At 41.8% G+C, this 23,305-nt stretch overlaps 9 protein-coding genes across 9 annotated transcripts; 2 read left to right on the top strand and 7 right to left on the bottom strand.

Moving 5' to 3' along the window:
- Positions 1 to 2,042: 2,042 nt before the first annotated feature.
- EAE97_004457 (uncharacterized protein) lies at positions 2,043 to 3,514 on the bottom strand (the record flags this gene model as incomplete). The annotated part of the gene is made up of 3 exons (XM_038874969.1): positions 2,043 to 2,622; positions 2,671 to 3,331; positions 3,385 to 3,514. 3 exons carry the CDS (start codon positions 3,512 to 3,514, stop codon positions 2,043 to 2,045), a joined length of 1,371 nt encoding a protein of 456 aa, XP_038734413.1.
- Positions 3,515 to 4,596: 1,082 nt separating this feature from the next.
- Positions 4,597 to 5,264, bottom strand: EAE97_004458 (uncharacterized protein; the record flags this gene model as incomplete). The annotated part of the gene is made up of 2 exons (XM_038874970.1): positions 4,597 to 4,699; positions 4,897 to 5,264. 2 exons carry the CDS (start codon positions 5,262 to 5,264, stop codon positions 4,597 to 4,599), a joined length of 471 nt encoding a protein of 156 aa, XP_038734414.1.
- A 2,968-nt stretch (positions 5,265 to 8,232) lies between these two features.
- Positions 8,233 to 9,140, bottom strand: EAE97_004459 (uncharacterized protein; the record flags this gene model as incomplete). Its single annotated transcript, XM_038874971.1, has 3 exons — positions 8,233 to 8,576; positions 8,837 to 9,086; positions 9,138 to 9,140. The coding sequence occupies 3 exons, from the start codon at positions 9,138 to 9,140 to the stop codon at positions 8,233 to 8,235; spliced, it is 597 nt and encodes a 198-aa protein (XP_038734415.1).
- A 1,030-nt stretch (positions 9,141 to 10,170) lies between these two features.
- On the bottom strand, positions 10,171 to 10,900 carry EAE97_004460 (uncharacterized protein; the record flags this gene model as incomplete). The annotated part of the gene is made up of 2 exons (XM_038874972.1): positions 10,171 to 10,773; positions 10,847 to 10,900. 2 exons carry the CDS (start codon positions 10,898 to 10,900, stop codon positions 10,171 to 10,173), a joined length of 657 nt encoding a protein of 218 aa, XP_038734416.1.
- Positions 10,901 to 11,705: 805 nt separating this feature from the next.
- On the top strand, positions 11,706 to 12,807 carry EAE97_004461 (uncharacterized protein; the record flags this gene model as incomplete). The annotated part of the gene is made up of 3 exons (XM_038874973.1): positions 11,706 to 12,333; positions 12,410 to 12,572; positions 12,639 to 12,807. The coding sequence occupies 3 exons, from the start codon at positions 11,706 to 11,708 to the stop codon at positions 12,805 to 12,807; spliced, it is 960 nt and encodes a 319-aa protein (XP_038734417.1).
- Positions 12,808 to 13,364: 557 nt separating this feature from the next.
- EAE97_004462 (uncharacterized protein) lies at positions 13,365 to 14,691 on the bottom strand (the record flags this gene model as incomplete). The annotated part of the gene is made up of 5 exons (XM_038874974.1): positions 13,365 to 13,570; positions 13,643 to 14,208; positions 14,299 to 14,415; positions 14,477 to 14,499; positions 14,569 to 14,691. The coding sequence occupies 5 exons, from the start codon at positions 14,689 to 14,691 to the stop codon at positions 13,365 to 13,367; spliced, it is 1,035 nt and encodes a 344-aa protein (XP_038734418.1).
- Positions 14,692 to 15,749: 1,058 nt separating this feature from the next.
- EAE97_004463 (uncharacterized protein) lies at positions 15,750 to 17,197 on the top strand (the record flags this gene model as incomplete). The annotated part of the gene is made up of 5 exons (XM_038874975.1): positions 15,750 to 15,798; positions 15,986 to 16,013; positions 16,062 to 16,128; positions 16,192 to 16,300; positions 16,359 to 17,197. 5 exons carry the CDS (start codon positions 15,750 to 15,752, stop codon positions 17,195 to 17,197), a joined length of 1,092 nt encoding a protein of 363 aa, XP_038734419.1.
- A 944-nt stretch (positions 17,198 to 18,141) lies between these two features.
- Positions 18,142 to 19,542, bottom strand: EAE97_004464 (uncharacterized protein; the record flags this gene model as incomplete). The annotated part of the gene is made up of 2 exons (XM_038874976.1): positions 18,142 to 19,351; positions 19,451 to 19,542. The coding sequence occupies 2 exons, from the start codon at positions 19,540 to 19,542 to the stop codon at positions 18,142 to 18,144; spliced, it is 1,302 nt and encodes a 433-aa protein (XP_038734420.1).
- A 1,126-nt stretch (positions 19,543 to 20,668) lies between these two features.
- On the bottom strand, positions 20,669 to 22,605 carry EAE97_004465 (uncharacterized protein; the record flags this gene model as incomplete). Its single annotated transcript, XM_038874977.1, has 3 exons — positions 20,669 to 21,242; positions 21,432 to 21,599; positions 21,676 to 22,605. The coding sequence occupies 3 exons, from the start codon at positions 22,603 to 22,605 to the stop codon at positions 20,949 to 20,951; spliced, it is 1,392 nt and encodes a 463-aa protein (XP_038734421.1). The 3' UTR covers positions 20,669 to 20,948.
- Positions 22,606 to 23,305: the final 700 nt, after the last annotated feature.

Below are 23,305 nucleotides of genomic sequence, written 5' to 3' on the forward strand. Positions count from 1 at the left end.
TAACAATTGCAATAACAATAAAAATAGCGATACAAATAGCGATACAAATAGCATAACACAATACCCCCTAAATCGATATTATCCCTCCTCTCCCCTCCCTTACTATCTCCAGAAAAAGAAGCTACAATCCCTCAGTTCTTCTATCTTCAATCTCCCACCTCTTCATTTCCTTCTCCTTCTTGGGTATTCTTCACCTCGAATAACATTTTTCTCTCATCTATCTCCCCCTTCCTCTCCCTTCCCCTCTTGCTCAATTTCATTAACATCTCCCTCACCCTTACTCAAACCACACCCAGAATCACAACCCCCCTCCTAAAAAAAACCACCTCAATTCGCATTTTTCAAATCCTTCTCCAACCAACATATTCTGTAAACCTATTCATCTAAAAAATTCTTCCTCCTTCCCCTGCCCTCGTCCTCACGCCCCTCCTCCTCATCTCTCACCTCCAAACTCCCTTCTATCCCAAACCTCCTCCTCTTTCCCCTTCTCCCTCTTTCTCTTTCCCTCCCCCTCCCGCTCCCCCTCAGAAATATCCTCCCTCATTTATTCACATAAACCATTTCCCAAACCCGAACCCAACAAACCACAAGAATACACACAGAAAATCATTACTATTAAAGAATCAAGATTAAACGAATCCATAACTCGAATTTCCACTGCGCAGAATGCATATTAAATACACATACAGAAATGCATATCACACACACACACACACATACATAAATATACAGTCAGACCATACGTTTTTCGCAAATGAGGATTATCCACAACCTCTCTTCTCTTTTCTCTTTTCTCACGAGATATAAATCATCACACATACCCACCTATCTACCTACCTACCTATCTACCTACCTACCTACCTACCTACCTACCTACTTACCTACCTACCTAGCTACCTAATCTGAAGCAAATATCAAATATCAAATCCTAGAAACAAGACCTAGCTCACATAATTCCATCCCAACCCTCTATTTCATCCCACCCCTCCATTCATCCGCATCCGCATCCCCATCCCCATCTCCCCTCTCCCCCCTTCACAACAGCCCTCTCCCTCTATCTCAACTTCTCTCTACCTGCCTATCTCTGCCTATCTCTACCTCTCCACCGGCCCCCCAACTTCCTTTCAAACTCTACATCTTAAAAAATACAAACAAATCACCCAGCCAACAAATCAACCAACAAACCAACAAATACATCAACAACTCCACGCAGTATACACATCCAATATAAAGCTCTTTTTTATATAAACCTAACCCTCCCTTCTATCTCATCTCATCCCATCCCATCCCATCCCATCTCTCCCAATAAAATAAAACAATACAAACAAACTAACCTTGAAAATAAAAAACAAAAGCATCCACAAACCCAAACAATCAAAAAAATAAAATAAAAACTCCCTTCCCTTCTCCTTCCCTTCCCCTTCCCCTCTCATCAAACCCTCACATCCTCATCACATCCAACCCCATCAACATTCCCCCAACTTCCAATCAAAAGAACCCTCTCCTTTTTTGAATCATTTATCTATCTAACCTACCTAGACTTCACTCACCATCTAGCATCTTTACTACTTTCCTGCTTTTCCGCCAGCAATGAGAGTCTTTCATTAGATTCTATCTCAAAGTTGGATTTGAGTTTAAGTTTGTTGCTACTGTTACTGTTGTCATTGAGGCTTATATCCCCCAGCCAGAGTAATAAATATCGTTTCTTCTCACTTCAAGATTCAAGATTCAAAAAAGTAAATATAATTACCATACAATCCAAAACAAAAAAGCACACAAACACAAACCAAGAACCCCAAAACAATAGAAAACAAAGGAAATATAAAGTGTTTTGTTTAGAATTTGTTTTACATTCTTTTATCCCATCCATCATGTAGAAGAGTAAAGGTACCAATCATACTACGACTGACCATATGTTATCCTCTCAATTTATCAACTTCTCTAAAAACTTAATTTCTGATTCGAAACATACAATCCAATCCAACTTCACCTTAATCTTATGCATCCATCCCAACCATTAAATTATACACACCACCTTAAATCTACAAAAGTGCGGCACCGACAAAGGTCAAACTAGCAATCAATCCACCAAGGATCATTGGGGTCTTATCCATTGGGCTCAATGAGTTACCTGCACTGGCCTTGGTAGTACCAGTAGCAGAGCTAGCACCATTGGCAACAGCGGTGACTGATCCAGATCCAGCAGAGGCAGTTCCGGTAGAGGTTCCTCCAGCGTTTTGGGATCCAGCACCAGTCAAACCAGCACCCTTACCAGCACCCTTTGTCATGAGTTCAGCGGCACCAGATGGGATAGCGGGGAGAGCATTAGAGGTAACGTTCCAGGTAGATGATTGAGCTGGGCAGTCAGAAGCCTTGTTGGTAGAGCTGTATCCACCATCTCCAGTTGGGTTGGCGGTTCCGGCGAAAGCAGACTTGAGAGCGGTGAAATCATCTTTATCGGTGACGGTATCGCCATCGATCTTTACGAGACCGTACTTGGATCCTTCCTCAGAGTATTCGTAAACGAGACCACCAGAGTAGACGGCAGTCATATCAGTGCCGTAGAGAGATTTGACTTCTTCGAATGCACGGGTGTTGGTGTTGCAACCATACTCGGAAAGGCTACACCGCGTTAGTTTGGAATTTTTGAATCAGAAAGCGAGTACTTACAAAATAGGAAGTCCATAATCAGTGAAGTTCTTGACCTTTTGATCCCAACCAGAGGTTGTGAATGAAGATGGATCACACCAGGAGTAATCGTTGAAAGCGAAGAAATCACTACGCTCGTCATCGGTACCGCAGTTCATGTATTGAGCCATCTCCAATCTGTTGGAATCAACATCGGCTGCAGAGTAACCGACTGGGATGGAACGGTATCCACGGCTTCCGATATATTGTCTCATATCACGGGTAACTGCCTTGACGTATGGAGCAGCACTGGTGGTGGTGTCATCGTTGATAACCTCATTTCCTGAGAAGAATGCCAAGACGTTGGTGTAGTTGGCAAACGCATCGATGGTGGCAAAGATGTTCTGGAGGTAGACGGAGTTGTAAGAAGGAGCTGGGGTAGCACGGTTAAGGGAGTATAATGGTGTGTTGACATCGAGAACCAAGTAAATTCCTGCATCGGCCAAAGCCGTCATACAGTCATCGTGGTTGGCAGTGTTGTCAACGGAGTAAACACGAACAGTGTTGATACCGAGTTCCTTGAACTTTGCAATGTCACGGGTGCAAGTGGACTTGTCGGCAATAGGGTCAATGATTTTGGAAGATCCTCCTGGTTGATAATCGACTCCACGGATGTAAAATCTGTCGTTACCAGCGAAGAAAGCTATGGCAGATTAGTAAATTGATCTCGAGTCCATGGAATCCACACAATCTTACCATTCCCCTTGGTTGTGATGGCAGTAAGAGATGAAGATGAAGCTCTTGGTGCCAAATTCTCCACTGGAGATGGAGCAGCCAAAGCAGAGCCAGCAGCGGCCAAAGTAGCGATTGTGTTGAAAGTCTTCATTTTGAATTTAATCTTTTGAATGGATTCGATGTCGAAGTGTTGGAGAGATACGAAAGAAGTTGACGGTCAAGAGAAATCGAGTGAGGTCAAGGGAAAAATGGTTACAAGTGTAAAAGATTTGGTGAATGCTCCAAAGTGAGTGAGAAGCAGTTCAAGAAGGATCCAATTAGAAGATTGTTAAGAAAATGGCAACTACAACGAACGACAGTGCCAAAAAGTAAATGGAAGAAGGTTGGAGAGGTTGGAGAAGAAAGGGTTGATGTATTAATGGAAGAAGAAAAGAGAATGGAAAGAGAGAGACAGAGAAGAGAGTTTTAAAAAGGGATGTGTCCAGAAGATCTGGAATAATTCGTAGCCAAGATTACCTAATTACCTACTTCTGAACCTACAAATGTGCAACAGGGCTTGGATTCGTTCCCATTCGAAGTTCGAAGTTCGAAGGCCATACCTTCCATACTTTTTGAGAGACGCTAATCCCAATGAAGTATAGATCTTTCCCGATCATAGTGATAATCAGGAGTTTACGCTTGGCATTCAAGGTTTAAAGTTATTCAATGGGTCCGAACTTTATAACGCGCCAGGATTATTTACAGCCAATCATCACTTCACTTTACTTTGATTGGACAGCTGGGTCGGGAAAGGCTCGTGTTGAGGTTGAGGTTTATTTTGAGAGATGGGTACGAGGGTACGTACGGGAGAGAGTGAAGCGTGAAAAAGTATTTATTATGTACGAAGTAGAGAAGTAGGTAGAGAGAGGTATACGGAGTAAAAAGATGTGAGAAGATGTCTCTCGTTATCTTACAACTAATTCATGTAATGAATGAGCACTGCCTCAATACTTCCGTGCCTCGCTTTTGGAATTGAAGCTTAAATTTAATTCTATATTGATGTATGTATTCATTATCATGGTTTTATTACCTACCTAGGTAGTAGTTAGTTGATTGATTATTTTGATAATCTATAACAAAAGTAACTTAACTTATTATTACTCATCAATCCATCTCTCGTATTGATGATATACGGTATTGACTACTAGGTAAATACAATTGTTTCATTCCTCTCTAAATATATCATATCATCTATCAAAAGATATCAACATCAACATCAACATCATCACCATCATCACCATCATCGCCATTATCTTCATCGTCACCATCATCTTCCCATTCACATTCATCAATCGAACTTTCATCTCAAATCATACAACATCACATCATCATCAAACCATCTGGCCTCCCCCCCCCAAAGCATTGAACATCATCATCACAACAATCATCATCATCATCATAACCAAACAATCACTCCAATCACTCAATTTCAAACTAAACATAAAACACGACTCCATTCTTTTCATCTCCACTCCAATCCACACACACACACACACTCTCTCTCTCTCTCTCTCTCTCTCTCTTCTCTCCATAATTCCCCAAGAAAAGAAGCAGAGCGCATCGGGATCCAAGATCAAATCATCAATCATCAAACGATTCAACTCGAATTGGGTCTCCACTCTCATACTCGGTATCCACATCCTGACTCTGAAATTCTCAATTCTCAAACATTCCATCATCAAATCATAATGATAATCATCTTCTCCAATTTCATCTCCAATTTCATCTCCAATTTCATCTCCAATTTCATCTCCAATTTCATCTCCAATTTCATCTCCAATTTCATCTCCAATTTCATCTCCATCTCCATCCCCATCTCCATCCATCCAAACCTCAAAATCAACCCACCACAAGGCAATCATCATTTCACTCCTCAAATTCAACCACAAATCAATCAACCAACAAACTTATAATCCTACTTGACCCCAACAACTAACAAACAATTCCTACAGGCCAAATATAACACATCAAATCAAGGTCACTTCCAGTACCTATCTGTTGGTTGTGTTATTCAAAATGATACTTCTCAGCGCGTAAATTCCTGATTACAACCTACAACAAAATGATTACGATATATATTCCTTCCACATCCAACCCAACCCAACCACTCCAATCCCTACTCCTTCTCCCGAATCCCCAATTCCAATAAACGAATTGCCGATTCCTTCCCGCAAAGGATTGACGTTACATGTTACATGTTCATTTCCTTTCCGTCCTCCGATCTTCAAAGGGGTTTGATTTTCTAACTTCTCTGATACGAGGTAACAGCTGATTTTATGGGTCGTATTGATTACTCCATCATTTAATTTTGATTTGAGCTGATATGCCATAATATCAAAGGATTAATATTCTATGGCTTCTAGAAGCGGATTTCTATTCTTATACACAAACTACTTAACCAGCTAGGTAGGTACATGCGACTCAAATACATTCAAAATTGAAAATTCGAAATTTCACATGAATAATAAAGAATGAAAGAAAGAAAGAAAGAAAGAAAGAAAGAAACAACGAGATTTTGAATCATCTCTCATAGATGAAGATCAACAAACTGTTTGATTTAGTCGCGTTTCATATTTACCTACTTTGAGCCTATCTATCTCACTCCATAATAAATACCTAACATTATCATTCATCGTAAATACCAATATTAATTACACTCACTACAAATCTCCAAGCAAGCAAGCAAGTCCACAGAATGAATACCTTACTATATATACCTACCGTACCATATCATATCATGCCGTGCTGTACTCCAAGAACTGAATTTCTTGTCTGCTTGTTTACCTATTACCTTGGATATCCTTGGATATACTTGGATGAAACTTGGCTTGCTTGGATACCGATGGAGATGGAGATGGAGATTGACATGATCAGGTAGGTAGGTAGGTAGGTGGGTGGGTGGGTGTCTATATACCAATCAATAGATAGATAAATAATAATCAAGGAGATATATAAATAGATAGAACATGAAAAAAATCAATTTACAAATGAAGTAAATCAATAAATAGAAGACAAAAATTCATCCCATGAATATCTTATCGTAGGATTCTTACAATTCTCATTCTCATTCTTATTAGTGTTCCTTGATTTTTTTTTTCCTTGGGGTTTGTAGGATTTTTTCTTGGGCCTTGTGGTTTCTCTTGGGGGTTCTCTTGGGGTCTTGGGGTGCTGAGTGAGTGAGTGAGTGAGTGGATGGATGGATGAATGAATGAATGAGTGAATAATAAATATTCGAGTAGTATTCTATACATACTCTATATATCTATCTATCTACTTTATATCTTTCCTATATAGATATTTTTTACAATCTTTTATAACGTAGATAGAATAGAGGGTAGGTAGAGGGTAGAGTAGGCTTGAGGTTATATATCTCATTACATCTCATTACATCTCATCCGATCGCATCTCATGATTACAACATCTATTTAGATACTACTATTGCTGTAGAGTATACAGAGTAGTTAGTTATTAGTATAGTATATATCTAGGTATGTAGTTGGAAATGTGTAGCTGGTGGTAGATAGCTGGAAGTAGATAGCTGGAGGTAGCTGGAAGTATATCTACACCCGATATATATGATATAAGCGAATTTTTCTATTCCAGGAAAAATATATTCTTGGTTCGCTTTGGATTGATTTGGATTGGATTGGATTGGATCGGATTGGGAGGCGAGGTTGGGAGGTTGGATTGGTGGGTTGGGAGGGGGGAGGGAAGCTTGGAAGCTTGGTATGATGGATGCTGTATGTATGAGAGATATATCGATAGATAAAGATGTTTGGAAAGATATACAGATATCTACCTACCTATCTTGATAAATAAGTATACCATACGTGCTCTGCCGTGCTATGTCATGTCATGCCGTACCATACCGGGCGGGTGATGAACTCGCTACTATTATTGGATACTGGGTACTGGGTGTGGAGTAGCTAATAAGTAGGTAGGTAGATAGGTGCTTTGATTGATTGTTATTGTTATCGGGGTTTCATTTGATGATTTATTGAGTGGGTGGGTGAGTGGGTGGCTGGGTGGTTTCTGATGTATGTATGTGTGAAGTTCAGCGTTGTGTTGTGTTGTACAAGATTACTGGGTATAATGGAGATGATGATGATGATGATGATGATGATGATGATGAAAAGTGGTTTGTTTTGTCTCAAAGTTTCGTTTCCTTTTCTTGTTCCTTTTCTTTTTTCCTTTCCAAGAGGTTTGTGGTTTGTGGGTTGTAAATTGGATTATGACATGGATGAAATGGTTTTTGAATGTGGTGGGTTGAACTTTTGAAGAGGTTTTATAATTTTGGTGGAATGGAGGGATGGATGGGAGTTCAAAGCAGGTTTTTGGTACTAGATATCACTATCGCACGCTGTGTTTTCATTTGCGACGAAGTGTATACCAAAAGGCGTCACTACCAGATAGTAGTTTCAATTATCCTTCCTCAGTCGAGGAGTGAAAATGGCGGCTTGGGAAAAGTGAGGGGGGAGTGGCCGACTGGTTGAAATATCTTCTACAGTCAATCCTCTCCTCCCCCATTCGTCATGTCAGACTCTTGCGATTTATCTTGAGTAGAGAATGCTTCTCACCCGGTGCCAGGGCTCGACATCTGGGCATCCTCGAATTTCGAAACTTTATATTTTTTCTTTCTCAAAGATGATTCTTCATCTACTTGCTAAGTATGCAGATTTGCCTGCTGGCGGATGTAGAATTTACAGCAAGTGCTCTATGTTTCTCTCATCTAAATTCTATATCCATATACAACACAGTGCAACTTCATCCAGAAGATTGCAGGAAAATATAGACAAATTCAAAACCTCACCTCCCAAACCCTCTACTCAACTACCAATCACACCCCTCCGCCAGAACCCCCGCCAATTCCTCCAACCACTTCCGATCCACCTCATCAAACCCCTCCTTGACCCCACAATCTACATCAATAATCGCCTTCACCACCCCATCCACCACAATTGGCACCACAATCTCACTCTGACTAGCGGCATCACATGCAATATGACCCGGAAACTTCTCCACATCGGGAACAAGCTGCGTCGTTTGAGTCGAAGCGGCGGTGCCACATACACCGCGGGAAAAGGCGATGGTTTGACAAGCAACTTTTCCTTGGAAGGGGCCGAGGATTAAGGAAGGCTTAGAGGAGGTGGATGAGGGATCCAGAGTGTAGAATCCTGGAATAGGTAAGTTGGTGTTTTTTTGGGAAAAGGTAAAGAAGGAGAGAGACGAACCAGCCCAGTTTACCTCTGAAGAGGGGGAGGGGAGTGATTTATATGCGTGCCATAGTAATGACGCTGCGTTTGATAAATTACTATGTCCATTTCGTTATTCAATGTTCTTATATATGTTTTCTGACTAGATCATATCATATCACTTGATATAACGAATCGAAAAATTTGAATATTTACCACACCTATACACCATTAGTACCTACTCATATTCGTTTTACTCGCTCCTCCAATATCGACGATCCCAGTTTCCCAACAAAGAAAAGAAGAAGGAGGAAAACATACCCAATTCCTCTGCCCATCGATTAATCCCCTCGCTTCGTCTAATACCTGCGCATAAGCTTCCGCTTTGCTGATATCGGCTTTGAAAGTCGATGAGTCGGCGTGTACCTGTGGGTTTAGGAATGGAGCATTAGTTGGCGTTTTTTGATCAGGTGAATTGAGAGAAATGAAGTTCTGATATGCTTTTCTCGCGGGTGTTAGTTTGGGAGGGGTGATTAGCTATACCATTGTGAATCTTTCTCTCGGGAGATTTGCTCGGACGACTCGGCTCGGGATCGGGGCGTTGATAGACAAGGGACTTAGAATTGGAATAGGCGGGATGGAGAAAAGCTTGGATACCCGTCGATACCTAGTGAGGATGACTAGGTTATGAACTCAAAATCGTATATGAATGTGCGCTTCTTTTCTTGCATATGTGAGGGGGAGGAACAGAGTTTGATGGGTGGTCTGTGCGTTTGAGAGTGGAATTTTATTGCGCGAGGTCTCGTGATTTGGAGGCTTGGATTGTGAGTGTTGGTGGGTGAATAGTTAAGAGATTTCTGGTATTTGTTGTTAATTTGATTTTTCGATATTTAGAACTATTATATGGATAAAAATATAGCGAATTTGCAGTTTATGATTTATACTTTCTTAGGTATATCTGAAATGTTTTTTTGATGGTATTATTTGACGTCGAAATGATATTGATTTACACTCTTTCGAATTTTGGCGAGATTAAAATTTGGTGTGCCAGTGATTTCCTCCAGCTGGAGTCCAACTGACCAAAACTACTCTCTTATATACTATTCCAGTAGTCTCGATATTCCTTTAAATCGAGTCTCAAGCCTCGAGACAAGTTATTAGATCGCTCCATTCTCTTCCAGTGTAGGCAATAGTATTTCCCGTATTTCGTATACGGGCTAGTTTAGTGGTGCGTATCGATTTTTTTTCGAAATATGTACGTACATAATATTGAATTCGATACCACTAAAGATATTTAATATTATTTAAACTTTCGATATTATTAGCAATATACTGAAGTATTGGAATTCAATATATTGCTAGTATTCTTCAGATATATAAATATATACGAGAATGGTATAATCTCCGTTCTAAACGTATTAGCTGCAATATCAATATGTTAATACACGCCACAGTTTTACTGTAGTATACTATTGCCTACACTGTTCTCTTCTCTATGAAAACTTTAGTACATGCTTATTATTAACAATTTACATACTCATCTAATTTGGGGTTAGGGTTAGATATTCGCCCCCTCTCATCTCTTCTCAACGAACTTCTGTTCTCCCCAGAAAGGGCTAAGATGTTCATGTTTAATAGTACTCTCATACCACCTCGCAACTTTAAGGAACTTCCCTCTCATCTCTACATCGATGACCTGATCAAATCCCCAATACAAAGCAGCAGCAGCAGAAATATCCGCCAAGCTAATATCTTCCGTACCAGACACATACACATGCTTCCTCAACTGACTCTCCAAAACGTTCAATACAATCTCCAATTTCCCCATAGCTTCATCCTCTGCTCTTTTCTCAAAAGGCACAAATCCATATCTCCAAAAGATAAGCGTGGTGATAGGTTCAAAGATCTCATTGTTAGCAAAAGATATCCATGGACGAATGGCCGCGCGTTCTTTGATGTTTGATACTAGTAATTGGTTCACAGCAGGGCCACTTTCGGCGGCATACTGGGCAATAGAATCCGATTCGAAGAGTTTGAAAGAGGAGGTGGCATCCTTGAATACTGGGACACGACCAAGTGGGAAGTCTGAGAGAAATTCGGGAGTTCGGTTGGTTTCGAACATGACGAAATCGGGGAACATGTCGATGGTCTTGTTATTGAAGGCGGCTGCAGCTTGGATCTGGAAGATGGTATGTTAGATCAAGGGTATGGTATAAGGTATCTGTACTCGGACTTCCAGGTCCTTGACTGACCTTCATTGTACGAGGGTTGTTGGGGTAAGAATACACAGTTCCGAGAGATGACATCTTGAACGAGTGGTAGTAGATAATTGAACGGAAAGTATTCTTAAGATTTGCTTGTCAATTTGTCGTGTGAACCTAAGCACTGAATGTTAAGTGTACCCCCTTCAAGTGGAAAGTAAACTCTATTTATACCTGTTTCTCTTTGCCCTCTTCATACTGACATTGAATTTGCAATTAATTTTTCGACCGTTATCTACTATTACCAAGCAATGTCTACTAATTTCGACTTCTCTATACTATGGTTCCCGTTGCATCTTTCTGAGTTTCAAATACCCGGAGTTAACTATCTCGAAGTGCCGGGCTGTTCGCCCACGTTAATAACTCTAAGTACATGAAAATAACTTCCGGACGAATTATAAAGCAGCAAAATTTGGATAGAAAATTCGTGCATGTCAGTGACTTACATGCTCCGAACAAAAGCTCCGAAACACTAATTCTTAGTGCACGGGTTTAGCCTCCTGAAGCGATTTCGCTAAATTAGTCAACTGCATGCGACTGACAATCCTACCGCGCTAGTAACTCTTAAATCTTTGAAATGCAAGATGAACGTTGTAATTTTACAAATCATCACATAGAATTATTTAGTTTCAGTATCATATATCCAAGGAATATTCTCCCTATTCTAAGGGAGAGAAAAGTCCTATCACTTATTCCTGGTAACACCTTGGTTTGTAATCTTTTGAAATTATATATACACCTACAGGCGCACCTTCTAATGTTATCTTTGATATTTATACTCAAACATAGACATCATCACCCAATTTCTTAATACTTAAAGTCTAAATTCTCTACAACCCAAGCATCCAAAATGTCCTCTTCTGAAGCAAAAACCATAGGCATCGCCGGCATAAGCGGCAAGTTCGCTCAATGTATAATCAAATCCCTCCTCCTCAACCCATCAGTCCATATCAAAGGTTATTGTCGCAACGCGTCCAAACTTCCCACGATATTGACCACTCACCCCCGAATCAAGATCGTGACAGGATCCTACGACGACATAACCTCAATCCAGAAATTCGTTTCTGGTACCTCCGTCGTCATATGCTGTTATTTTGCCTCGACAGAGGTAATGAACAACAGCCAGAAATACCTCATCAATGCCTGCGAAGCGGCAAAAGTACCCCGCTACATAGCCGGAGATTTCTCTGTTGATCACACGCTCATTCCGTCTTCACGTCTTCATCTCTTCCCCAAACCAACTGCGAAAATTATGGAATATCTTTCTACCAAGAAAACAGTTAAGGGGGTGCATATTTTTAATGGCGCATTAATGGAGACTTTCTGGGCGGAATTCTTCCAGCTATATGATTCCTCCTCTCAAACTCTCTCGTACTGGGGAGCTGGCGATGAAAAATGGGAGTTTACTACATATCAGACCGCAGCTGATTACACGGCCGCGGTTGCATTGGATGAAAATGCTGTGGGGATTTTCAGATGTATGTTGTTCGATTTCCACTTCATCTTCAATTGTGTTTTCCTTCGAGACAGCAAACTGACAAGAGAGAATCACAGTCCTAGAGGATCGAAAATCCCCCCGTGAACTCCAATCACTCTTTCAAACCGTCTATTCCACTCCGCTTCATCTAAAGTCTCATGGACTCTTAATTGAACTCGAACAGAAGCTCGAAGGGGCGGTGAAAACACATGGCGAAGATACATCCCAATGGGGCGCACTGTAAGCAATTCCACATTATACCCTGATCTCCACGCATGATCTTCCAAAAACTAATCAGAGCAATAGAGGATTTGCATTCTGGTGCACAAATGGAAAAGCGTATTTAGGGGAAGAGAGCAGTAATCTTGATAATTCCAAGTATCCTCAAGTGGGAAATGTTACTATGGAGCAGTTTTTAAGACGCCATACTTTGCAGAACCTTCCGCTTGCGGATCAAAGCTTGGGTTTTGAGTAGATTCTATTGGGATGAAGGGGCTTGATAGTTTATTTTTAGTGGGTTTGGATGACAAATAGTCAGGTATTATTTGATCTACTTATAGGTATCCCGAGCAATGTTAGAGTGAAACTTTGAATAACCCAGCTGTGTTGTTAAGAATAAAGAAAGTTTGCCACTGAGCGTCGTACATAAGGTTACCAGATCAGATAATTATCGGAATGAAGATAAGGAACCGAAGTGTTCAATCGGGTTTTCTACTTTCAATGCTTAGATATAGTGAAGTGGTGAAGTTATTGTCGGTAACACAACATTTTGAACACTTTACGTAGTTCTTTATTGTTGATCAAATTGATAACTTTTACTTTTGATGTCGTAAACAGAAGTCTGCAGCTATATCTCAAGAGTATCTCCTTCAAATAGGTGGAGGTAAGCTCGTTTACTACTATACTAGCAATTTAGCACCACATTCTTTTCTTCATATTAACAACCATTTTATGCGTTTCTGATTGTTGCTCTTATATTTGGTTTTCTGAAGGCCCAAACTGAAAGTTACGTGACTTAATCAAGAACTAAATTTACAAGGTAACAACCACCTTCTTTGCCGAAACCCCCTTCCTTTGAATATCCAATGCTTTCTGAAGGTCCTCCAACCCATAACCTACAATATACGGCTCAGGCTTTGCTTGCAGCTTTCCATTTGCCAAACCCTCTGGTACAAGCTTCTTCCAAACAGCTTCTCCAACATATTCATTCGGTTCCTGAATAATCGTAAAAGCGGTGACTAAAGCACAGAAGATCAAAAAGTTAGTCGAGAAAATGCTACTCAAAAGACAAAAAAGGTGTCAATGCGTACCATACTTGGGCGAGAATTTCTCCGTGGGCTTGTCATACGGAAGTACACTCGCTACCCTGGGAAACACATCCAGATTCTCCAGAACCTTGAGCACGGTTTCGAAACTCCTGGTCTCGGAGATAGCGTCGAATACCCCAGCGAACTGGCTACCGCGAATTGTGTTTGCTACTTCTTCTACTACGTTGGGGGACTTGTAATCAATCACAATTTGTGCGCCAATTGATTTGACAAGGTCATGATTTTGAGCAGAGGCGGTGGTAATGACTTTTGCTCCTGCGGCGACGGCAAGTTGAATGGCGCTGGCTCCAACGGAAGATGCTCCTCCCCATATTAGGACTGTTTTTTCGTTGTCTGTTTCGATCTTGCTGGTGGCGGAAGGGAGGAGAAGATTCAGAGTATCTTTCTGAAAGAGACCTGCTGATGCCGTGGAAATAGCCAATGGAAGGACTGCTCCTTGTGCAAAAGAGAGAGAGTCAGGGAGTGCTGAAGTGAGCTTTTCCGTGACAACAGTGTAGTTTTGGAAGGCGGAGTGGGAGAGATCGCGAGTCATAAGGCCGTGGCAATGCCTGTGTGTGCTTTGTTAGGTATCATGACACTTTGTGCACCGAATTTGGCTGAAATATGATATTTGAGACTTTCTGGAGTGGTTTACATACGCAATAACCCTTTGACCTTTCTGGAAACCTACAACACCTTCGCCGACAGCTTCAACTGTACCTGCAGTATCTTCTCCTAGGATGAATGGATATTTGTTGAGATAGCGACCATGATCCCTATATTTTCTTAGAAGTCTTCATACTTTACAAGCTGGACACTTGGCATAAACAAGCTTACTGAATCTTCCAATCCACAGGATTCTGCTCATCAAATAATTGTTATTGATTGAATCCTTCTATCTACACCAAAAGAAGATTGTGTTAACATACGATAGCCACCACCGAATTCTTAATAACCAGCTCTCCCGGGCCAGGATGAGGTATAGGGGCGTCTTCAATAACCAATGGGTTTGCGCCAGAAGTCTTGATCCATGCTGCTTTATTTTGAGCCATGTTTAGGTAGAGAAATTGAGATGAGAGGGATGTTGAAGCGTTGAGTTTTCTTGCTAATGTGACGAGTATCTAGGTATTTAAAGACACGAAGGAAGGAATTGAACGACAATCTTTCTTTCTTATATCATGCAAATGTATCACTTCTGCAATACTTTTGCTTTCGTCATATCACACTTGATTACTAAAAATTGACACTTCAACTAGTCTTTTGGGGGGTTGTAATGTGTTTAGGCACTTTGAATTCTAGAGCACCGCCTGAAGTGCTTCATGTGTGCACAACCGTGATGCTTCATCATCAGCAGATATTGCAAGAAAGCACGGAGTTATGTCGCGCGGAGTTAAACTTACCTCCTAGCTAAAATGAGAGTAGGCAGTTGTCAGTCAGTTGCATTAGCGTAAAACTTATTGATACGACTCCACATTTGTTCTCCATATTATCATGATAAAACTTTAAAGAATGTGTAATTTACAATTGATTGTTTGGGAACCATGGCGTCACTCTGGAGGAAATATCTCAAGTACCGACTGGTATTCTCTTCTGGGAGAAATTTCATAGATTTTGTTTAATTGAATGATCAAAATACCCCTATCAGAAATTATAGGTAGTCAGCCTCAGCTTAGACGTGCCAAACCAATATCACCTATCAGTGTAAGGAGGAAACTAAACTTCGTTCACATGTCCCGATGAGCCGTCACAAGTAACTTTAATACATTATTCGAACGGTACAAGTAACGGTCCTATGCGGTACGCTCGAGAAATAGTATGTATAGTAGAACTTGGTTATATCAGAATGAGATTAATCAAATTCGGTATAAAGAGGATTCCGGTATAAATCATGTGGTCCAAATGTTTTAGTGAAATTTATATTGAAGTTGAATTTCGAGATTAAATAATTTTATATAAAAATATGTGATTATAGATAATCGAGTTTATTAATCAAAAGAAAAGGCTTATTCAGTGAAATCTATTATCAAAACTTTTATCAGATTTGCAAAAAATTAATTCGGTATTTCGGTTTTGCTTAAGATTCCGGTATTGCTATATGAAAAGTGATCAAATGAGGAAATTTTTCCAGTATATCCAGTCCGGTGTAGCCAAATTCTATTGTAGGTTACGTGGGGTGAGATCCACAGACCTCAAGCTAATTAGGCCTTAAGCGAATCATGAGCTTTGGGCACTTTCCATGTTTTCGATCTCTATGATTTTTCGGTGGTTATGGGCCGTACCTTGAGACCCTTTCACCACCATGCTTCGTACCTTAGTAGTCAGTTCTAACCTCATACAGCATTCCAGGCAAACTCAAAAGTGGTAAAGCTAGCGTGTAAGTCAGTGACTTGCAGATTATTTAATCAATTCTGAAGCCCTGCAGAACTACTCTCCATTCACATTATTCACAGAAACTTGGGTTTGGACTACAGTCTGATAGGAGTGAAGAAGTCAGTCGACTACATATGATACATGCGACCTAAAATATGGAGCAAAATCTCATTCCTTTGCAGCTTATGCCTCATCAGGATGGCATTTTATCTGTAGAAGATGATTGGACGGGTATAACTGACAAACGCCGAAGAAAAAAGATTCAAGATCGGTTGAATCAGAGGATCACGAGTGAGATTTCTTCACTATCCGGTCGTTACGTGTGGGCTAATGCGGTGGTAACTTGCAGGAAAGCGGAAGCTTTTGAATTTTAAAGTACAAGAGAAAGAGGGGCAGTCCCAACTCCACAATGGAGGTTCCGAACCAATCTCTACTCAACTATCACGGCAATTTCCCTTCTCGCATGGTGATCATCAAGCCCTCGAAACATACAGAACTACTGCACAACAAAAAGGCCCACCTCAAACTCTTCCACACACAAATTCAACTGTTATTGAAGACATCGACTTAATTCAAGCATGTCGACCCGACTCCCCGGAAACACAATCCTTCCTCTTACATTTCTCCACCCGTGCCTACCGAAACTACCTCCATTCATCCCCGTCAACGGATAACGCAATGATGTTGATCCAGTTTAACACCGCCCGAGCTTTTGTAGCCAACGCTCAAACTCTTGGTCTAACAACTTCCTCTATGGCCCGAACAGCGTGCTCTCGATTCTTTGTGGATCTCACAGCAGGAAAAACATCTTTAACTATTGATCTATCTTCCTTGCCCTTATCTCTTCACCCGACACCCCTTCAACGTGAGATTCCTCATCATCCGTGGATAGATCTCTTACCGATTCCTCAGCTACGCGATAATTTACTGCGGAGGAATAATCAATTTGATGAAGTAGAGCTATGTCGAGAAATGAGAGGAGTCAAGAGTGCGAAGTTGGGGAGAAGAAATGGGATTATCGTATGGCGAGATCCATGGGATGAGAGCGGTTGGGAGGTTACTGAAACTTTTGCCAGAAATTGGGCGTGGGTTATTAGGGGCTGTGAGGGGTTATTTAGGTCGACTGATTATTGGAGGAGCCTGAGAGAGGAGAAACCGCTGTTTTCAAAAACTGGGAATACGAGGTAAGAGCACTGCAGGGTGGCAGAAGAAATCTTTTGAAATATGACCTTTTGATATGTTTGGAGAATAGTGATCTCACTGCAGCAAGGTCTCTTTTAGAGCCGGTGGGTTGAGATGGCATAGTGTGGCTTGAAGGAATCATGTTTGAAGACCTTTCTCTGCTATTTCAGCAACAACTGTCAGCAATAAAACGATCTGTGGACGCACTTGACCTTTTTATCCATTTCCCCAAGGTTCCGCTTGCTCCTACAGCGCTCGACGATGTAGAATAATCCTCGAGATGTTCTGGACATTTGCGCAGCGTACAATGTGCCAGCGACTTGTCAAAAATTTAGATACAAGAAGCTTATGGTGAGGCTCGAGTGCCACGAAGATTTATAATACCAGAGATGGCGGTCGCCATACTAGCAGATGGTGTTCAAAGTACTAATACGCTCGTGTGTGTGTTTAACTAGGCCCGGAAAATCACAATGACCTTGGTCAGAAGATGCCAGGTCTACGAATATCCACTCTGCGAACACATTATCAGTGATGATACTTCCAAGGCTCTTCTCAAAGTTCTAAAGCTTGACGGCCTCAGTGAATTCTCTTTGCACAGAAACTACGTAAATTGCGCTAGTGCTATGACCGGCTCAGAATCACGCGAGGTCTCAGGATTGAAGGCATTTGCAGGTTTCGAGAACCTTGGTGATAGATGAAGTTCCTCTGACCTTAGTCATATTTCCGAGCAGTAGATACCGTGTGCACCGGTCGGCAGAGGATATTGAAGAGCGGATGATGGGCGAGGCGAGGAATTGGACGACGCCTACCCTTCCTTTGACTACGAAGGGAGATTATGAGGTGATTATAGCTGCAATTCAAATATAAGATTTCATTCAGTTGATGCGGCAAAGTAGACTAGTGAGCGTATTCATTGCCGTCTTACATATGCATAGCTGTAGACATCTCAATTAAGGTTCTTCTCTTGATTTAGCCCCCAAGTTCTTCTGTCTCTTCTCCTCCTCCGCCTCCAGGCCCGTCTTAGTTATCTCATGCACCGTCATGAGCTCTTTCTTTTGGATACCAAATGAAATGACTAAGCCAAGAAAACAGATACAAGTATACAAAATCCACATTTTGGACAGTGCATCTGCAACTACACTTCTGTAAGCGGAACTCTGTGCTGAGGTGAAAGTACTTGCAATATTAGAACCACCTATAACACCGCCATTCAGAAGTTTTGACACACTATCCTCAGGTATACCAACTGCGAGCAATTCTCCCTTATGGTGTTTGAGAATGCCCTGGAAGACCACCTGACCAAGCACAACACTATTCGCAGTAGCAAGATTTCGGATAAAATTCAAAGTACCGGTTGCTACCCCGATATCCTCCGGCGCGACGAGAGCTTGCACGCAAATTACAAGAGTTTGCATATTAGCGCCAATTCCCCACGCAAGCAGGATTTGAAAGACGACGATTTTGCCCCAGCTGCGAGTAGGACCGAATGTAATCATGATGCCAAGTGCCAGATTCAAAAGTGCCATTGTTCCCCGGATAATCCACAGATATTGTCCGGTGCGTTGAATTAGAATACCCATGATGATTCCAGAGGCCGTAAATGAAAGAGCGATAGGAAGTAGCCAGACACTGGAAAGAATTGGTGTAGCTCCAAGAACACTTTGAAAGTATAGCGGAAGGAAGAAGACAGGTGCGATAAAGCAAGCGCTGTGACAGAAAACAACGGCAAATGTGGAGATGAGTGATACATTTCCGAAGATACGGCGAGGAATAATTGGATACTTGGCAAAACGTTCGTATATCCCGAAAACAGCATAAGTCACAAGTCCGAAAACGATGAGGCAGATGGCAAGTGCAGACTTCCAGGGATAGGTCACGCCTCCGAAGTCCAAGCCGAACAGGAACATGAGAGTTGCGCCAACGATGAGTATCGATCCAATCCAATCAATGGCCTTGAGGCCTGCGACAAGAGGAGTCTTCGGATTGTGGATATGGAGAAAGAGAAATGTAATGATAAGGGATAGTCCATCAAATGGCAAATTGAACCAAAAGCACCATCTCCATGATACATATTCGGTAAATGCACCACCAATGATAGGTCCAATTGCAGTTGCAAATGCCCAAACAGCTCCATATATACCATAGAAAATTCCTCTTTGTCTGGAGGATAGATGTATCAGCAAAAGGTTGATCAAGCACCCTAGTATTGGGGAAGAATTGAAAGTTTGGTTACAACGTGGCTGTTCAAATGAAACATACCTTTGACTGAACATATCTCCTACAGAAATCTCAACAAGAGTTATAATGCCACCTCCACCGAGCCCCTGCAAAGCACGTGCAGCTATGAGCATGCTTACACTGTGCGATAATGCGGCGATCAGGCAAAGCTGGAGTTATAAGGACCGCGTCTATGGCTGCGAGAAAGACCGAGAGACATAGAGCAAGTTTGCCTTTACTCATATCAGGAGTATCAGGCACATTCTCTCGAGGCGCTGGAGGACTAGTGCGATCGCTATTAAAGTCTGCGGTACGGTGAAGATCCATCAGATTCTCTGATTTATCTAGAGGCTCGTTTGTAATAGAAGCCATGTATAAGTCCTTGTTCTAATAACATATGTGGATTTATATCGATAATAAATTGAGGGTTTAAGATATATCTCGAATTGACCAAAGTATTGCCTCTCGACAAAAAGTTAGACGCGGGAGTAAATTGAGAGGACATAACCTATCTAAAAGGCTCGGAAAAGAAAGGACGCTGCGGCCCTCGTTCGGGCTCGGATACTTTACCAAAATGGAAGTATCCGAATTATTAATTATCCTTGCAACTCAATCTGATTCACCGAAAGAGAGCAAATAGCATAGTAGTGTAAAATACCGAGTTATCTATGCCCTCAAGTCCCCGATCCTCACTTCGTTCGAAAATCTCATGTGACGTGAAAACGTGACGGTTTGAAGTCAAACACGTGACTGTACGGCACCTCTCGCCGGATTCTCGAGTTCGCTGAGCGCCTGTCATGCAGTGGCCTAAATATTTGAAGGCTAACTACCCCGATACAATTGGGCAGTGATATCTATGACCAGAATTCATGCTCTGCCTGCTGACGGTGATGTCTCATCGTCGACGTCGTTTTTAGCTATTGTTGACTCCGCTGGATAAAGAGGCGGGAAGCAACCCGAGTTCAGACGAGCTTCCACCTCCAAATATCCAGTCCATGGTACTGAATCTTCCTGTCACTACTGCCGCAGTAGATCAAGTCTTGTCGGTAATGTTAGGAACAAACCAAGCAGTTGTGAATGGGGTGGAATTTAGTAGACACAAATAATCTAACAAAGTGAGGATGAGGTGTTTAGGGGATCCTTCCAGGGGAGAAAAGGCAAGATATCTTGCAACATTCGAACAGATTGAAGTTGGAAAGTACTTCAATAGAAGAAAAGATAGATCACATAGGCACAAACGTACGTGATTTAGCACTTTGATAACAACTAAATGGGTTGAGATCACATAGAATTTGAACAGATTGAATCCTAGGAATTCGTTGAGCACTAGCATAAGATGAAAGGTAGAAATAAATAAATTCTAAACAAGATGTTACGCTCTTCCCAGCATTTTCGGCCTTGCAGTATCCCGTAGAATACCCTTTGCGCAAAAGATGCATCATCTGACGAACATTTCAACCTCTCTCAAGTCCTTGGATCTACCTCAACGGAAGTTCTTCGATCCAAAAACGAGATGCTTGTCTAAACAAATTCTTTTCCCTCAAGGATCGTGGAATGTAATCGCAATGCGCTCTTTTAACTTCGCCTCCACTCTCCGCGCATCGACAATCGCACGAGCATACGGCTGGCGGGAGGCGATAGCTTTTTTAACTGCCTCAGAAATTCCACAAAGAAGATGCAGTAAATATTGACCGAGCAAGCGGGCCGAGAGCATGCGATCAGTTTTAGCTGCGAAAGACCCAAAGCGTATCTCGACATAACTTCCCTGGACATTGGAAATCGCGGTGGGTTTCAATGATGAAGACCACGACGTCGAAAATTTGGAGGAGACGCACTGGAAGATCTGGGAGTCAGTACTTCCTGCTGTAGCAAGACTTGAAAGAAAGTGAGGAGATAAAGCTGTGTTAGAAAACAAAAGGAGAATACATCCTTGGAAGGGAAAAGTGAATGCAATTCGGAGAACAGGCAGTGTATTAAGAACACAGGAATTGGTGAGCAGATTATACTGACTGTAGCAGCTTACGATCATGAGACCTGTGGCTGTGTCGGCTTCGTCGGTGGTCATTAGCTCCTGGTTATCTGAACTGCTGATGAGGCTAGCTGACACGGCTTCAGTATTGCTTGGAGGTAGGTTCTTGTCGACATAGCTTGTTAAGGCATCGATGAATCGTTCTGTGGTTTGGAATAATTGCTGTAACCAACTGGTGTCAATGCTACCATCTTTTTTGGACGGATTGAGCATTTTATCTTTCTTAGCTGTTTTCTACGGCTTTGACAGAGGTGAGACAGCGATATAATTCGAGGTGTAGCTTGGTGAGTTGTTCGACTGGATCGTTGGGCGTATCGTCAAGTTGTGACTGTAAATCTGTGATGCTATCTGGTTCTGTGCTTGCTCCGATGATAGTCGTATCAACACCATGAGCAAAGAAGCTTGCCGGCAAATCGTTGTACTGTGGGAACAAAGAGTTTGAATTTTCTAGCCCAGCAAAGGGAGAATTCGCATAAGAATTTAGTTGATTTGGGACTGCCCACGACGACCAAATATCAAGATCCGAACCCGTGTATGAGGTTGGAGTGATTTGTGTCACAATAGTACTGCTGCTGCTATCATTGCTGCTACTTTTACCCACGTTTTTGTTTTTCTCCACAGATACGTCCACAGGCGGGCACATGGCAACACCAATATTATTCGGAGATAGTTCAGCGAATTCAACACCAGCGCCGGCACCCCTACAGCTAGATGTGGAGTCACCGTCAGCTGAAGGAGACAACGCTACAACCCCGCAATCACTATCCACCACGGACAAATGTCTCGATTCACTCCCGGAACTTGTCGTGCTAACAATTTTACGACTTGCACCGCCATATTGGTATTTATTTTTGTACCGAGCACCATTTATGCTGGCGCTGCCATTATGATTCTTGCGGCGACAGTAGTCTGCTGGTCTGCCCATACGCTGTAGCTGTCTGGCAACGCACTCGACGTTGGTAGCCTGGCAACGATCACAGGCATGTTCACCAGATGACTTCCGAACACATCGTAGCTTTTGGGTATGAAATTTTGCGCATGCAAGTTGTTTCTGTGATTTTTGAACGCCAATATTGATACTTTCGTCAGAAAAGTCGAGGAGGCGCTCGGAGTGGAACACACCGATATTCGCCGGCAAGTGTTGATAGTTGTCTTGATGGGGAGACATAGAGTTGGATCTCTGGTTGGATATGTAAGCCTGGAAGGGACTTGTAGAAAGAGTTACTCTCTATTTTCGTTTTCAAATCTATCGTTTGTTGGGAGAGGTATCAACACACTCAAATACAAAAACAACGATTGGATCGTTCGTTGCTTGAAGAAAGTTCCAACTGAATTTCCAACTGATCATTCTTAGTCTAATCGTCGCAATTTCGATAGAGCTGCTTATGAAATGGACTGCTTATTCACATGAATATTGACTGGCTATTCCAGGCACTACCTAGACAAGTAAGCGAATGCAGTGTCATGTCTTTCCCAAATTCACATCCAATCAGCGAATCAACTCTGTGATTGGGCTGTCGGTCTCGTGATCTATGATCTATGATGCTCATTTTAAGTGGAACTACCTGAACTTTGTGAAAAGGCTTTCCGTCTAGTTAACCACTTTGGAAATTCGTTATCTCAATATTCAGACCCTCTTCGTCGATAGAACGTTTCTTATTGATATATGTTGATCTTTTTGGTATTGGTGTTGTTGGCTGCTTACTAATGATCGATTTTTTTTTCAGTCAATCAGGGATCGGGGGGACATTTATCTCCTCATCTTCTAACCTTCGGGAGGCTCCTGCCTCGAAATCAAGGCTTCAAATTATGTAATCACCGCGTGGTCTGAGAATGAGATAAGTAACGCCGAAAGTCCTCCATTTCTT

The sequence above is a fragment of the Botrytis byssoidea genome, assembly GCF_014898295.1.
Source record: "Botrytis byssoidea strain MUCL 94 chromosome Unknown BBYS_007, whole genome shotgun sequence".
In the NCBI taxonomy this organism is placed as follows: domain Eukaryota; kingdom Fungi; phylum Ascomycota; class Leotiomycetes; order Helotiales; family Sclerotiniaceae; genus Botrytis; species Botrytis byssoidea.